Source organism: Haliotis rufescens, unplaced genomic scaffold (assembly GCF_023055435.1).
Source record: "Haliotis rufescens isolate VD_foot unplaced genomic scaffold, xgHalRufe1.0.p SCAF_80, whole genome shotgun sequence".
Classification (NCBI taxonomy): domain Eukaryota; kingdom Metazoa; phylum Mollusca; class Gastropoda; order Lepetellida; family Haliotidae; genus Haliotis; species Haliotis rufescens.
Genome location: NW_025964373.1, coordinates 387,891 through 401,802, shown reverse-complemented (window position 1 = coordinate 401,802; position 13,912 = coordinate 387,891). Strand labels below are relative to the sequence as shown.

Here is a 13,912-nt window from a genome sequence, read left to right as displayed (position 1 = left end):
TTAAACCCATGACCAAAGGTGCTGGACGCAACTCTGCACAGTAAATTGCAGCACCTAAAACAACTGGGCCACCACTGCTCCTAGTTCTTAACTTCCAAGCAAGCGAAAATCTACAGTAGCAGCAGCAACGTCTAACAGCAGTGTCATGCTAGAGAACGGAACTACAGAGAGGAGTGTCTTGGTAGAATCAACTGACCTGACAGCATCGTTGGCCCCAGCCTTGATCATCTCCTCAGGGGAAGGTGGACCAATCCTCTTGAACTGTACACCCTGAATGAACAAACAGACGTAGTCATTGCAAGATATATTGCTGCAAACAAATACCAACAGATTTATAGTGCATAGTATTTGAACAAGTGTGAAATGTAGAGTAAGTGAGTGAGTGAGTTGGGTTGGGTTTAACACCACTTTGACAGTATTCCAGTTATATCACGGCGTGTCAGCTTAATGTAGGAGGAAAGCCAAGAGTGATGCAGGTCACAGACGTTTACCACTTCGGTGAAACTAACGAGCACTAGTATGGTGCCGACAAACCTAGAAACATAAACGGGGCGAACCGGGATTCGAACCCACAATTCTGGCGTGCCCAAGAGACGCAACTCTGCACAGCGAATCACAGCGCCTTAGATGACTGGGCCAGCCATGCCCGAGAAATGTAGAGAATGTATGATCGTTATTCCATGCGTGTTATCAGAGGTACTCACTGCTTGTTTCTCCACCCACATGAGGCTGTTCTCCTCCTGGGGTTTATAGAAGCAGACACAGGCACCAGATCTCCCAGCTCTTCCTGTCCGACCTGAACGGTGGATGTAGGAATCTGTGTCCTGGAATGGCAAAATATTCAAACTTAACTGTTCAAAATCAATTCTATGTAAATTGTTGAATCATATGCAACGAGAGGGTGGAGTCTCGCTGCACAAGCTTAGCAGTAGCAACAAGTAAGATACGTCCTTGAATACAACAATGCTCTTGTATTTTCTTTAGAAAAAGGAGACAACAATAAAACCTTATGTCAACAGTGTTGTTGACCATCACTATATCATTATTACCAAGACAAATACTATATGCCAGTGTCAGGAATTTTTAAACACGTAAAAACTGATCATTGGTTTGAAAAAATCCTTTGCTGATTGACAAATTGTTAAATTCTTTCTCATTTTCGTTCATGTAAATAACAGTAAACCAAGAAACAATAATTCACCAAAATGTTGTAATTTGAAAATAAATGATCACTGACTTTCTTGGTTCGGAAACTGAAACCAATTAATTTTTGATGACATTATTCACTTGGGACATTACAATATGCCCATCATATTTCAACACAGGAACTGGACACAGTAGAGGGGAGGTAACTCCACACTATTTGTAAAGATACAGGAAATGGGTTAATACAAATACGACAGTTCAAACCTCACCTTTGGGGGGCTGCACTGAATGACGAGATCGACGAGGGGAATGTCCAGACCCCGAGCTGCGACATTCGTGGTGATGAGACACTTGTACTTTCCGTCCTTAAAACCCTGCACATAAAAGAAAAAGGTTTCAGATAAAATTTTGTACAAACGTTAGGCTGAAAAAAATAATAGTCTTGGGTCTCAATCACCGCCTGCATCATCATAAAGTCTGCCGCACATTGTGGGTTTTTTTCATTTTTATTTTAAAATAAAAATCCTAATTCTTAAAAACAATGTGATCCAATATAGCACGCAGTTACTTCCCTTTACATGTACACTGCTTTACTGTGCTTCCCATGTTATGGTCATGGTGGCAATAGGAGTTTGTATGCTTGTATGTAGGGAGGCCCTTTCCCAGGTTGCTTGTACACAACTGTTTAGTTGGTTACATACTAGTTTGAACAAGCAAACAAAAGAGGAAGAACTGCCCGCCCGCCCGCCTGCTCACCCTGTATTTTATTGTCTGAGAACCAACACTTATTTCTTAAGCCTTATGTAAATGAACAAACAAAGTCTGAAAAAACTGTAAGCATGAAAAAAGATACAACTCTCAGGGATGTAGGTAAGATAAGTAACACGTACAGCCAACACCAACTCGCGCTTCTCCTGTGGAATGTCTCCGTGAAGGACGTGGCAGTCCACCTTGATGCTGGGACTACACGCCAGCTCATCTGCATCCTTCTTGGTCTCACAGAACACCATGGCGCGGCCGTGGTTGCCGCTGTACACCTGGATGATGTCCCCGATAGTCCCCGCCCTGTCATGGTACGAACACTTGATGGCCATGTGCTGGAAACAATCATATGCACCAGTGAGTGAGTGAGTGAGTGAGTGAGTGAGTTGGGTTTAACGCTGCTTTGAACTGGATTCCAGTTGTATCATGGTGTGTCAGATTAATGTGGGAGGAAAGCCTGAAGTGATGCAGGTCTCAGTTGGTGAAAACCATGAGCATGGGTATGGTACTGACAAACCTACGAAAATAATCGTGGTGAACTGAGATTCGAACCCATGACCATGGTTTTCTGGCAAGCCCAAGGGACGCACAGAAATCTAGACTGCACAGTTCATTGCAGCAAGTTAGACTGGGCCACCCATGACCCCCTACATAAGATATTTTGTTTGTTAGTAAACGCAGCACTCAGCAATATTACAGCTATATGACCACAATGTGTAAATAATCAAGTCTGGACCAGACAATCTAGTGATTGAGATCATGAGCATTGACCCACGCAATTTGGATACAGCGAGCCTGGCCACCCGATCCTGTTAGTCGACAAGCATAGCCGCCTCTTACGACAAGCATGGATTGCTGAAGACCTATTCAAAACCAGATCTTCACGGGTCTGTGAGAGAGCAGGACATACACAAGGTGTGGGGATACAAACTGAAATAACCTCAATCCAGGCTCCCTGTAAGGGCTGGGACGATACACAACTGTGAGATCCAATATGTATCACGATACGCATGTATCATGATACTTGCATGGCTCTTATCTGTGGTCCCTAAGCCATCTTTCTCATAGACAGGATGGCCAAATACCTGATGTACAGTCGGCAGTGTCAAGTAGGGCACAACAGAGGAAAATTTACGTTTTCACTATAAACTTACATTACTACTTAGCGTTTAGTGTAAAAGTTATAAATCATTTAAGGTAAGAATTGTTACTTTTTAGTTAGTGTGCGACTGTGATCGATACTTGTATCGAGAAGTAAAATATCGCAATCCACCGATGCATCAGTGTATCATCCCAGCACTTCTCACAGTACATGATGTCCTGTTGTCACAGAGTGATGGTGAAAACAGTTGTTGACTATTAAATCATGCCAATATGTTTCTGATTCTTTTATTCTTTTTCATCGAACAAAAATAATATTAATAGGTATAACCCGCTCACTGTACATAATGTGGGTTGACCATCCATTGTGCTATGTCCAACAGAAATCAGTCAGGGTGGATGCCTGCATGAAGGGGTGCACACCATGCTTTAGTAAGAGCTATATCCCAGCTGCACACTTCAATAATTATCCACATAAAACCTGCCCAAGTGTTTCATCTAGATAGACACACATAACAGCCAAGAAATTTATCCAATGTATAGCCCATCACAGATTGGTATCCAGCAAATTACCAATCACAGCTGAGTGTGGTGTAGGACAGTTACCATTCACCGCCCGCAAATATTTCTACCACAATGATCCCATACTGGCCTCACCTCCACTGTTGTGGCTGTTTTGTTTGTTTGTTTGCCGATCAGATCTACTTTCTTCACATCGTCCCTCATGTACTTGTTGGCCGTCTGCCTCACCCAGGGCGGCAGGGTGGCCGAGAACAGCAGCGTCTGGGGGTGGCTGCTCTCCTTCTCTGAAAACAACACATTTCATGTCAGGACCACAAACATTTGAACAATGCACTTTATGAAGTGTCTAGATCAAGGGAGATAACTCCCTCTCAGTGAAAACAACTGCAGTGTTCATACCACATTGTCAGTGCTTCAGATCAAAGGGAGGTAACTCTAACAGCAGTGTTGTAGTCATGCTGATCTAAGAATCCTGTAAGAACTGCATAATTATTTCAATAAAACCAACAATGCATAATTTGCCATAGAAACTCATGTAACCATGTGAACTAATTTTTTCAGTAAAAACCACTGTTGGAATACATTATGATAGTGCAACCGTTTAATATAGTTCTGTTTGTCTTTATCCTCGTCAGCAATATTTCAGCTGCCACTGACACCCTCAATTAATTGGGACTAATCCAAACCAATGCTCATTATATACAAACAATGTCCCACAGCGTTGCCGAATAATGGCACACAAACATGGCACCAAGTCTGACCACCTATTCCACTTCTGTCTGCTCTTAATACAGCCACAGGCTCCCGAGGCCCAATTCTACCCCAGATTCCAAATAGTTGGTATTTACCTCTATCGTACGCCCCCTTCAGGATCTCCTCCACTGACTCCAAGAAGCCCATGTCGAGCATCTGGTCCACCTCGTCCAGAACCACATGCTTGATCTTGTTCAGCTTCAGGTTCTCCTTCTGTACGTGGTCCAGCACGCGCCCCGGAGTCCCCACCACCACATCCACGCCGTTCCGCATCACACGCTCTGGGGACAACACAACAGTCTTAATGGGAGCTTGAGTATGGTCTTATAGGACACAATACTGTGTCCCAAAGAACTAGAATTATCATAAGATGTTATACACTGTGGTATTGTGTCATGAAGATCGAGAAAAAAGCCAAACAACAATGCTTGAGCATATACAGCACCATCCTTTCGTTTTCTTATTTCAAAACAATATCCCACTCAAAACATTGGACTGAAACCACAACGCATTTGTGTTAAATTTGGTCATGGTGGAATGGAGAAAAATGAGAACTAGGAGACTGTAGATTTAACTGCACTTAATAAAATTTGAAACCTCATTATGCCTTTAATCTCAAATTCAAATAAGCATGGTTAAAACTAGTGGTAACGTAGCTATACATCATGTACATTGAAATAAGAGTATGTATATTTCCTTGGTGTTTTCAAATGTACAGGGTGAATACGAGGAATAATGCTTGGTTATACCAAGCCAAATTTTAACCAACACATTTCATCTGGGTAACCACGGTTACAGAACATCCAATTACATTCGTTCCGCGCCCATTCTTACCCTGAGGGCCATAAGGAGTCCCTCCGTATATTACAAGGACCTCCAGACTTTCTGCAATTGCCTTGAAGTCATCATGAACCTGCTTGGCCAGTTCCCGTGTGGGGGTCAGTACCAGAACCTTGGAGACAGAAACAATTTGTATTGATCTATTAGGTTTGTTTGTTTGTTGTTTCACACTGCTCTCTGCAATATTCCAGCTATATGACAGCAGTCTGTGAATAATCAAGTCTGGACCAGACAATCCAGTGATTGACATCATGACCATCGATTCACGCAATTGGGATACATTAAGATGCATCAACCAAGTCAGCGAGTCTGACCACCTGATCCCATTAGTTGCCTCATATGACAAGCATAGTCGCCTTTACGACAAGCATGGGTTGCTGAAGACCTATTCTACCCTGGATCTTCACAGGTCTGATCCATTAGGAGATAATGGTTTAACGAGTAAGTGTTTCTGCACTGATTTGAGGAAATACATGAACACCAAAAACATTTTACGGCACTATACACCCAACATGTTAACTGTACAACAGGACACTGTTTGTCGCTGACCTCTGCCCTCAGCAATATTCCAGCTACAGGACAGGAAACTGTAAATACTCTTGATCAGACAAGCCAGACATTGATATAATCAGCATTGAGCCACGGTTTCGGTACATTGGCGCACTATCAAACCCATGCATTGAGTCGACTCTTAAGACCAGCACAGCTAGGTCACTGGGGACGCAGTCTTTCAAATTCACCGGTGCTCAAAGTTTGCAGCACTCGTCTGTAGCCACTCCTGCCAGAACCAGACAAATTTTTACTATGTTTACGTTTCTGTCTGGTTTATTCAGTTCCAATTTGATGCTTAACTGAAGCAGTGAGAACTGGTACAGAATCATAGCCCTCAAATGCTAGTAGTTAATGAAGACTACCTTCACATGATTTTGACTTATTCTTGGACCAATTCTCTGGCTAGCACACAAGTGTGAATTTCAAAGGCAGCACCTATTCCATCCCCATGAGGGTAAAGAGGGATGGTGATCCCTGGGTACAACACTCACCTTTGGGCTCCGACCAGGCTTCTGTTTCTTTTCACTTCTCTCCAGCTTCTCCACCAGAGGTAGGGCAAATGATAGCTGGTGAAACAATTGGGATAATCATGATAATGTGGGCTAATTGTTCAAATAAGTACAGTAGTATTTAATAAATATATTCTGCTTCATGAAAAGTTGAATCACCATTTTTATACATGTGTTATCAACATGAAATGCACATTCATAAGTATTGGGGTGACAAATATTCTTGCTGAAATGTAGAATAAATGGCTGAAGACAGGTTTGGGAGCATTTACTGTATTTGTATCAACACTAATTTGTAATTTTGTATATTTGTATATTACTCGTTAATATCTGACAAGTTGAACATGATACTCACAGTCTTTCCTGTGCCGGTCCCTGTAAATAGAAAAATACAAAAAAATTAACCAAAATTAATTACAGTATTCAACGTAATAAGCGCCCAGGGCGCTCTCAAAATTAGAAATAGGGGGGCTCTCATTAGAATATTATTTTGGTGAAAAAACCCAACAGAGTTGAAAGATAAATTTCGTGGTTGATGCCGACAGCCTGAAATGTTTATGTACGACAGATATATTTTCCCAGAAATTAATTGCCCATACGAGTGTGTATTATACGCGAATAAATAAGTCCTGTGTGCATTAATCAATCGGAAGGGGTGCTAATTGGGATTGTTCCCTAGCCAATATATTAGCAAATATCGGCGCGGGCGCTTATCAGAGCGGGGCGCCTATTACGTCGAATATGTTAAATCCAGATAATGGCTATTTTAGTGCTATTTATAACCATGATGGAACTTCATAATGCTTTACTCTCAATATGCTCAAGAAACAATATGAAGGCAGACACCACTGTAGCCTGGGCTAACTGTTAGTGTCTATTGCTGCAATACCAGCACGGCACTGGCCAATCTGCTCCCGAATTCCGACAGGGGTGGGAATGTAGTATAATTAGGAGATAAACATACTGTGTTTTCAATGTAGAGCTAGGTTACCTGTAGATTTAACCACGCTAAATTGAATTTGAAACCGAACGTGCAGGGAAAAAGATATGACGTCACAGTCGTACATAGAGAGGTGCCATATTCCAAGCTCTCTGTTGTCTCCAAAACGTAAATACATTCTTTTTGTAGATTTCTATCATGTTTTCTGCACCAACTGTATTGCCATACATCCTTTGAATATTTTAGTAACCGCAAATGTGCTTTTTGTAACCTATAATTGTACATATCGTTATTGAAATATGCCTACCGACAATGACTGAAAAAAATTCAATGAATATTAGCTTCCGCTGTGATGCGGTCGTCAAACCAGCCATTTCAACTGAAGGGGGTTAACTTTGATTTAATAGCCTCTGACTAACCAATCAGAATCGAGTAATTTCCAAATTCGTGGTAGAATTTCCATCGACAGATTTTGAGATACATGGCTGGAGTGATTGTTTACTCACTGGCTTGTGCTATGACGTCTCCTCCATCAAACACCGTGTCAAACGTTTCATACTGGACTGGGAACAGGTAGCTTATACCCTTGGCTGCAACAAACACAGTCTCATTAGGAGAAACACAAGCTTGAGGTCAAACGGAAACAATTCGCTGAACTTGCACCAACTACATGTATAAAGGCTGGGGTGAGTGATGCGTTGACCAACCTCATTAATACAAGGGTAACGTTATTTTTCAGGGCATTATCATTTGTAGAAGACCTCGGGCTTCTACAAATGATAATGCCCTGAAAAATAGCATTACCGTTATTATAGCTAAAATGGACAAACTGATGGATAGAATTTGTTATCAAATTAAAACAAACAATATCGGTTTTGAAACATTTAGTGCAATTACCCAAATTTCACTGACCTCCTTTTACAAATATGGAAACATCATAGAACAAAACCAGGTGATGTCACTATTGAACGTGACATCACCTTTCCCTATGATGTAACCTAACAACAGGCGTGATAATGGCCGGTCGTCAAGCAATATGAAGGCATTATCAAGCTACAGTGGCCCGTTCATTTCTGATAACATGGGGGCGGTTTTGTGATAATTCAATCCATTTTAGCTATAAATGATAAAAACTGCATTGTTCAGATTATTAGAATGTTTGTTGTTCAAAGCCATAAAGAAGTAACTTCCAGCTACATGGTGGTCTGTAAATAATCAAGTCTGGATGAGACAATCCAGTGATTTACAACATGAGCATCAATCCACGCAATTGAGATCGATGACATACATCAATCAAGTCAGTGAGCCTGACCACCTAGTCCCGTTTGTCGCCTCTTACGGCAAGCATGGGGTGGGTGCTGAAGACCTATTCTAACCGGATCCTAACGGGTGAGATTGTTTGTAAAACCAGGGTTTACCGTTTAGTTTTTCAATAGAACCAGGAGATATTCTGAAGTTAGTGAATGCCCCCAACTTGATGTCCGGGTCTTCATCCTTGTCCGCCTCTGGCTCTGTCTGGCCGTTAGATTTCTTGGCCTTCTATAATACACAATCATGCTGTAAATACAAGTTCCAAAATATTACTATTCATTGAATTCAGTTTATATAAAAGGTGTAACTTTTTCATTATTGTCATTATTCTTTAGGTGGCCACACATAATATTTACACAAAAATGAACAGCATATCTCAACAGCGATCAATGTTAGTCACTGATGGTTGTGGACATGCAACATTTCAACCCGAAAAAGCACACAAAGTACTAAACACGAGAGTTATTTCTAGAGCTTGTTTACCTTATCCTTTTTCTTCTTGATCTTCGTGGGGGTTGTATCTGCACCTGAGGATAAACAGTTTCTTTTGTAAAAATGTTCCACTACCAGGAATTTACGGTCAATTAAAGACTACAATATTCAATTTTATTACATTTCTCTGATTTTGTTTTTTTTATGTTTAGCGCTGCACTCAGCAATATTACAGCCATATGATGGTGGTCTGTAAGTAATCGAGTCTGGACCAGACAAACCAGTGATTGACAACATGAGCATCGATCCATGCAATTGGGATTGATGACATGCATCAACCAAGTCAGCGAACCTGACCACCCGATCTCGTTAGTTGCCTCTTAAGACCAGCATGGGTTGCTGAAGACCTATTCTACCCCGGATCTTCACGGGCCTCATTTCTCTGAGAATCACATCAAACTACAGACTCCTTTCATTACGTCCTACCAAATGGTGAAATCAAAACACTGCATCGCGCGTAACTCATTTCTTGAGTTGAGGCTCATGGTGTTTTCACGTTCTCTTACCATTCACATTCTCCGGGGAGTCCACCTCCATGCTACTGGCATCTCCATTCTCAGCCTGCTCTTCAGTGTTATTGTCAGATTTCTTTGACTTCTGACATGAAATGAAAGAGAAATCATGACACTGTCGTTGCATCCACATGACTAAGCAGGAATAGTGAGTGAGTATGGTTTTACGCCGCTTTTACAATATTCCAGCAATATCACGTTGGGGGACACCAGAAATTGGCTTCACACATTGTACCCATGTGGGGAATCGAACCCGGGTCTTTGGTGTGATGAGCGAACGCTTTAACCAGTAGGCTACCCCATCGCCCAACTAAGCCAGAATAACATTGCTGTTGTGGGTCTGATTAATTATTGTTTTGTTTCAAAATACGGTTGGGAATTTATCTAGATCTGCTTAGACATTGTTATCCAGCCTTAAGCTGGAGCTAATGACAGTAAAAATTTACAATTTGAATCATTAATTTCTCAGAATTTCAGAAAATAAGGAACTTTTGAACAGTTTCAAGATCTTTCCCAAATTGCCCATCAAGGGCACTTAGTTTGGAATCCAAAGGGAGGAAGGTTTTTTACTTTTTAAAAAGTGTCTGCACCTGTACTTGAGAACTACTGAAACGTTAATAGCAGTGTCTGGTATATATTTACCAAGTACTCCTGCAGCTGACTTACTCAGTATTGATTTGAAAGGGCTAATGGCAACAGCTTTCAATCTTACAGGATGTGCATACCACATCACTATGGTCAGACGAGTAGGTCTGTCACCGAGAGTGACTTAATTACCCTGGTATTGCACTGAAATCTAGGGACCCCGAAAGTATCTGAACGTATCTTTAGGGACATGGTCTGATCATAGATGGGTGGCTGCGCCAATGTTTCCTTGTAAATATTTTTGTGTAGCAGAGTACAATAAATTATCAACAAAGATTTAATAGTTTATTTAACGAAATCAACATCATGGAGACAGAGAAAGAACGATCTGAATTTACAATTTGTGCTCAATCATTATTCAATCATTAATGTTAATTGCTTTTTCTAATCAATGATCGACCTTCAAAATATAAGTTTAACCCATTCCCAGCACTGCTTCTAAGTAATCTAACCAAGCAATGCACAGATTTTATCATAGTTTACGGTCAACATTGTCTCGGATAGGTGCCATGATTGCTTGTCGTCTACTAAAGGTTTAGAGGGAGATAACTCTGATTGGTGTTCTTTAATTTCTACAATTTGATGTTGTAGCTAATGAGTGAGTCAGGTTTAATACTACTTTTAACAGTATTCTAGTTATGTCAGCTTAATGTGGAAGGAAAGCCTGAAGTGATGTAGATCTCAGATGTTTACCACTTCAATGTCACCTACGACCATGGGTATGGTGCTGACAAATAAAGACACATAATCCGGGCGACCCCACGATCATAGGTTTCTGGCGTGCCCAAGGGATGCAACTCTGCAAAGTGAATCGCGGTGCCTTAGACGACCGGGTCCTTGTAGCTAATGAGTCGCATGAGGCCATATTTACCACAAAGCATGAATACATTCAGCTGAACATGCTCACCACAAGGTTACCACAAATGACTGGTATCAACCATCAGTGCTGTAAAGATTCATTCGTGTATTTGGTAATTCATACCATATCCCTTCATGAATTGAATTGGTTATTCGTGGACACAAGAACCAAATATTTACCAAAAAATAAAATGAGTTTTTTAACTAAAAATATTCATAAGAACTAATAATATGCATGCGTAGATTTCTTAAAAGACAGCACTCTTATATATTTAATTTGACAGTAATGTGGTGACTGGTCAGTGGCCATTGTCACATTTTAGCAGATTCAAGTACCTGTTTAAGTTTTGTTTGTTAGGTGCACTCATCAATATTCCAACTATATGACGGCGGTCTGTAAATAATCAAGTCTGGACTAGACAATGCAGTGACTGATATCATGAGCATCAATCCATGCAAGTGGAATATGACGACATGCATCAACCAAGTCAGCGAGCCTGACCACCTGACCCTGTTAGTCGCCTCTTACAACAAGAATAGTCACCTTCTGCGACAAGCATGGGTTGCTGAAGACCTTTTCTACCCCTATAATGCCAAACTACAAAGTTCAAACCACATAATGAACTCATAATGTCTCCACATCTCATTGTCAGTTATATCATGGAAATAAATAATCATGGCATTGATTTGAATGATAATAGTAATATTACCGTTATCAAGAAATTCTAGAGTATTATTGTGGTAAGGGTTCTCAAACCTGCTGTCCAAAAGTTTATCACTACGAAACTGAGATATTTACCATGTTTAGTATACAAATGAACACCACGTAAACACGAGATATGAAATATTGTCACCACGTGGCTGACGGAATTTTACTGAACATAATTTTATGAATGTCGTCAAACTGAGTTAGAAGAATAACTTAACATTCCAAAATGACAAAATAATCGCTAGGTTTTATACAATATCATACAAATGAGGTAAGTAAGTGTAAGACTGATCTCCGAGATAACACCACTGACCATTGACTACAGTCACTGTTTCCAGCATGGTGCGATGCAGACAGCCTTTCTTAGTCTACTGAAGTATTAATGTAGATCCTATGATCAACATACAAAACGTGTCTCATAGACTGTAAATATTCAAACTTACCTTATCCTTTTTTGTTTGATCTTTCTTGGCCATACTGCTTGAAGAATCAGATTCGGGTATGGAAAATTTCATGTCTTTCCGAAAGCTCTACAACTGATCAGTGTCCTACAATGTCCCCACGTGGTCCGTCTGCAATATCCGGTTTATAGATGGCGCTTTCTACTCAAGGGCCATTACTCAACCTTAAAACTCCAAGCAGCGACACGAGGGGAGCAAAAGATGCGTGCACTGCTATGGATCACGATAGGCTATGTTTCTCAAACCAAACAGTTAAAATTCAAACATATGGAATTGACATAATTACAGATAAGAATTGTTCAGCAAGCGTTTTGAAGCAAGTGTACGCTTTGATATTTGTCATTTTTTTTGATACTTTAAAAAAACATATACTATTATGCTATGCATGTGTTACAAATGTTATATTTAGGATAACACTTTATTAGTATAGCATGTGTTGTTTAGACACATAGACACACATATTCGAGGTCAGGGAGCAAAATTTGATTTTCGGCGGCCCACGGTTTACTGAATTTATTTAACACATCCCTCGCATGGTTGAACAATACTAATAATTGTCTCTTCTTGAAGGCATGTGTCCACAGAGTAAAGTTCGTTATGTTTACTTTATGTTATGTTTGTTTGTTGTTTAACGCCGCACTCAGCAATATTACAGCTATATGACGGCGGTTCGGAAATAACCAAGTCTGGTCCAGACAATCCAGTGATCGATATCATGAGCATCGATCTACGCAGTCGGGATACGATGACATGCATAGTCAGCGAGCCTGACCACCCGATTCCGTTAGTCGACTCTTACGACAAGCATATCCGTCTCTTACGGCAAGCATGGGTTGCTTGCCCAAGCTTGATTTTACTGTCTGTCGTGATGTAGTAGGAATACTGCCGCGTAGAACCACATTCAGCCAATCAGTACTGGTATCACTACCATTCATACGTACTACTCAATAGTTGTATAGGCCCGTCAAGATCCGGGTTAGAATAGGTCTTCAGCAACCGATGCTTGCCGTAAAGGGCGAATATGCTGGTCCAGAGACCATATACCGATATATGGTCTCTGGCTTGTCGTAAGAGGCGACTAACGGGGTCGGGTGGTCAGGCTCGAGGACTTGCTTGATGCATGCCATCGATCCCAACTGCGTGGGTCGATGCTCATGATATCAATCACTGGATTGTCTGGTCCAGATTCGATTATTATACAGACCGCCGCCATATAGCTGGAATATTGCAGAGTGCGGCGTTAAACAACAAACCAACCAACCAAGATTCTTTATAGGGATGACGTTTCGCTTGGATTAGTTGTCATGAGTGTGTGGGGGAGTTGGGTTTCACACCGCTTTGAACATTATTCCAGTTATATCACGGCGTGTCAGCTTAATATGGGAGGAAAGCCCGAAATAATGCAGGTCTCAGACGTTTACCACTTTGGTGAATCTACGACCACGGGTGTGGTGATGACAAACCTAGAAACATATTCGAAGCGAACCGGGATTCGAACCCACAATCATAGGTTTCTGGCGTGCCCAAAGGACGGAACTCTGCACAGCGATTTGCGGCGTCTTAGACGGCTGGACCAACGATGCTCCCAGTTGTCATGAGAAAAGTATTTGTTATTGCCATTGAACTGACCCCTTTTTCAGTTTTATTCAAAGTTAAATACACTCTTCAAAAAAAGAAACGCACAGATAGTATGTAGTATATTGAACCTGACTACACAAAAAATAAATCCGGTATATAAATTGGATATATGTTATTGGAAAATGTTGATGGCCTGATATTAGACAAACGGTGCGTCAAAA

At 41.0% G+C, this 13,912-nt stretch overlaps 1 protein-coding gene across 1 annotated transcript in view; it reads right to left on the bottom strand.

Moving 5' to 3' along the window:
• LOC124137390 (nucleolar RNA helicase 2-like) overlaps positions 1 to 12,249 on the bottom strand; it is a 36,563-nt gene extending 24,314 nt beyond the window's left edge. The window contains exons 1-14 of the mRNA XM_046503671.2: positions 12,096 to 12,249; positions 9,435 to 9,525; positions 8,920 to 8,963; positions 8,544 to 8,664; positions 7,632 to 7,715; positions 6,541 to 6,560; positions 6,168 to 6,242; positions 5,119 to 5,236; positions 4,380 to 4,565; positions 3,667 to 3,815; positions 2,037 to 2,243; positions 1,416 to 1,520; positions 705 to 824; positions 197 to 270 (exon numbers count right to left, since the gene is read on the bottom strand). Coding sequence (XP_046359627.1) covers positions 197 to 270; positions 705 to 824; positions 1,416 to 1,520; positions 2,037 to 2,243; positions 3,667 to 3,815; positions 4,380 to 4,565; positions 5,119 to 5,236; positions 6,168 to 6,242; positions 6,541 to 6,560; positions 7,632 to 7,715; positions 8,544 to 8,664; positions 8,920 to 8,963; positions 9,435 to 9,525; positions 12,096 to 12,167 — 1,466 coding nt within the window. The 5' untranslated portion in view covers positions 12,168 to 12,249. The remainder of the gene's footprint in view (positions 1 to 196; positions 271 to 704; positions 825 to 1,415; positions 1,521 to 2,036; positions 2,244 to 3,666; positions 3,816 to 4,379; positions 4,566 to 5,118; positions 5,237 to 6,167; positions 6,243 to 6,540; positions 6,561 to 7,631; positions 7,716 to 8,543; positions 8,665 to 8,919; positions 8,964 to 9,434; positions 9,526 to 12,095) is intronic.
• Between the last annotated feature and the right edge of the window lie 1,663 nt (positions 12,250 to 13,912).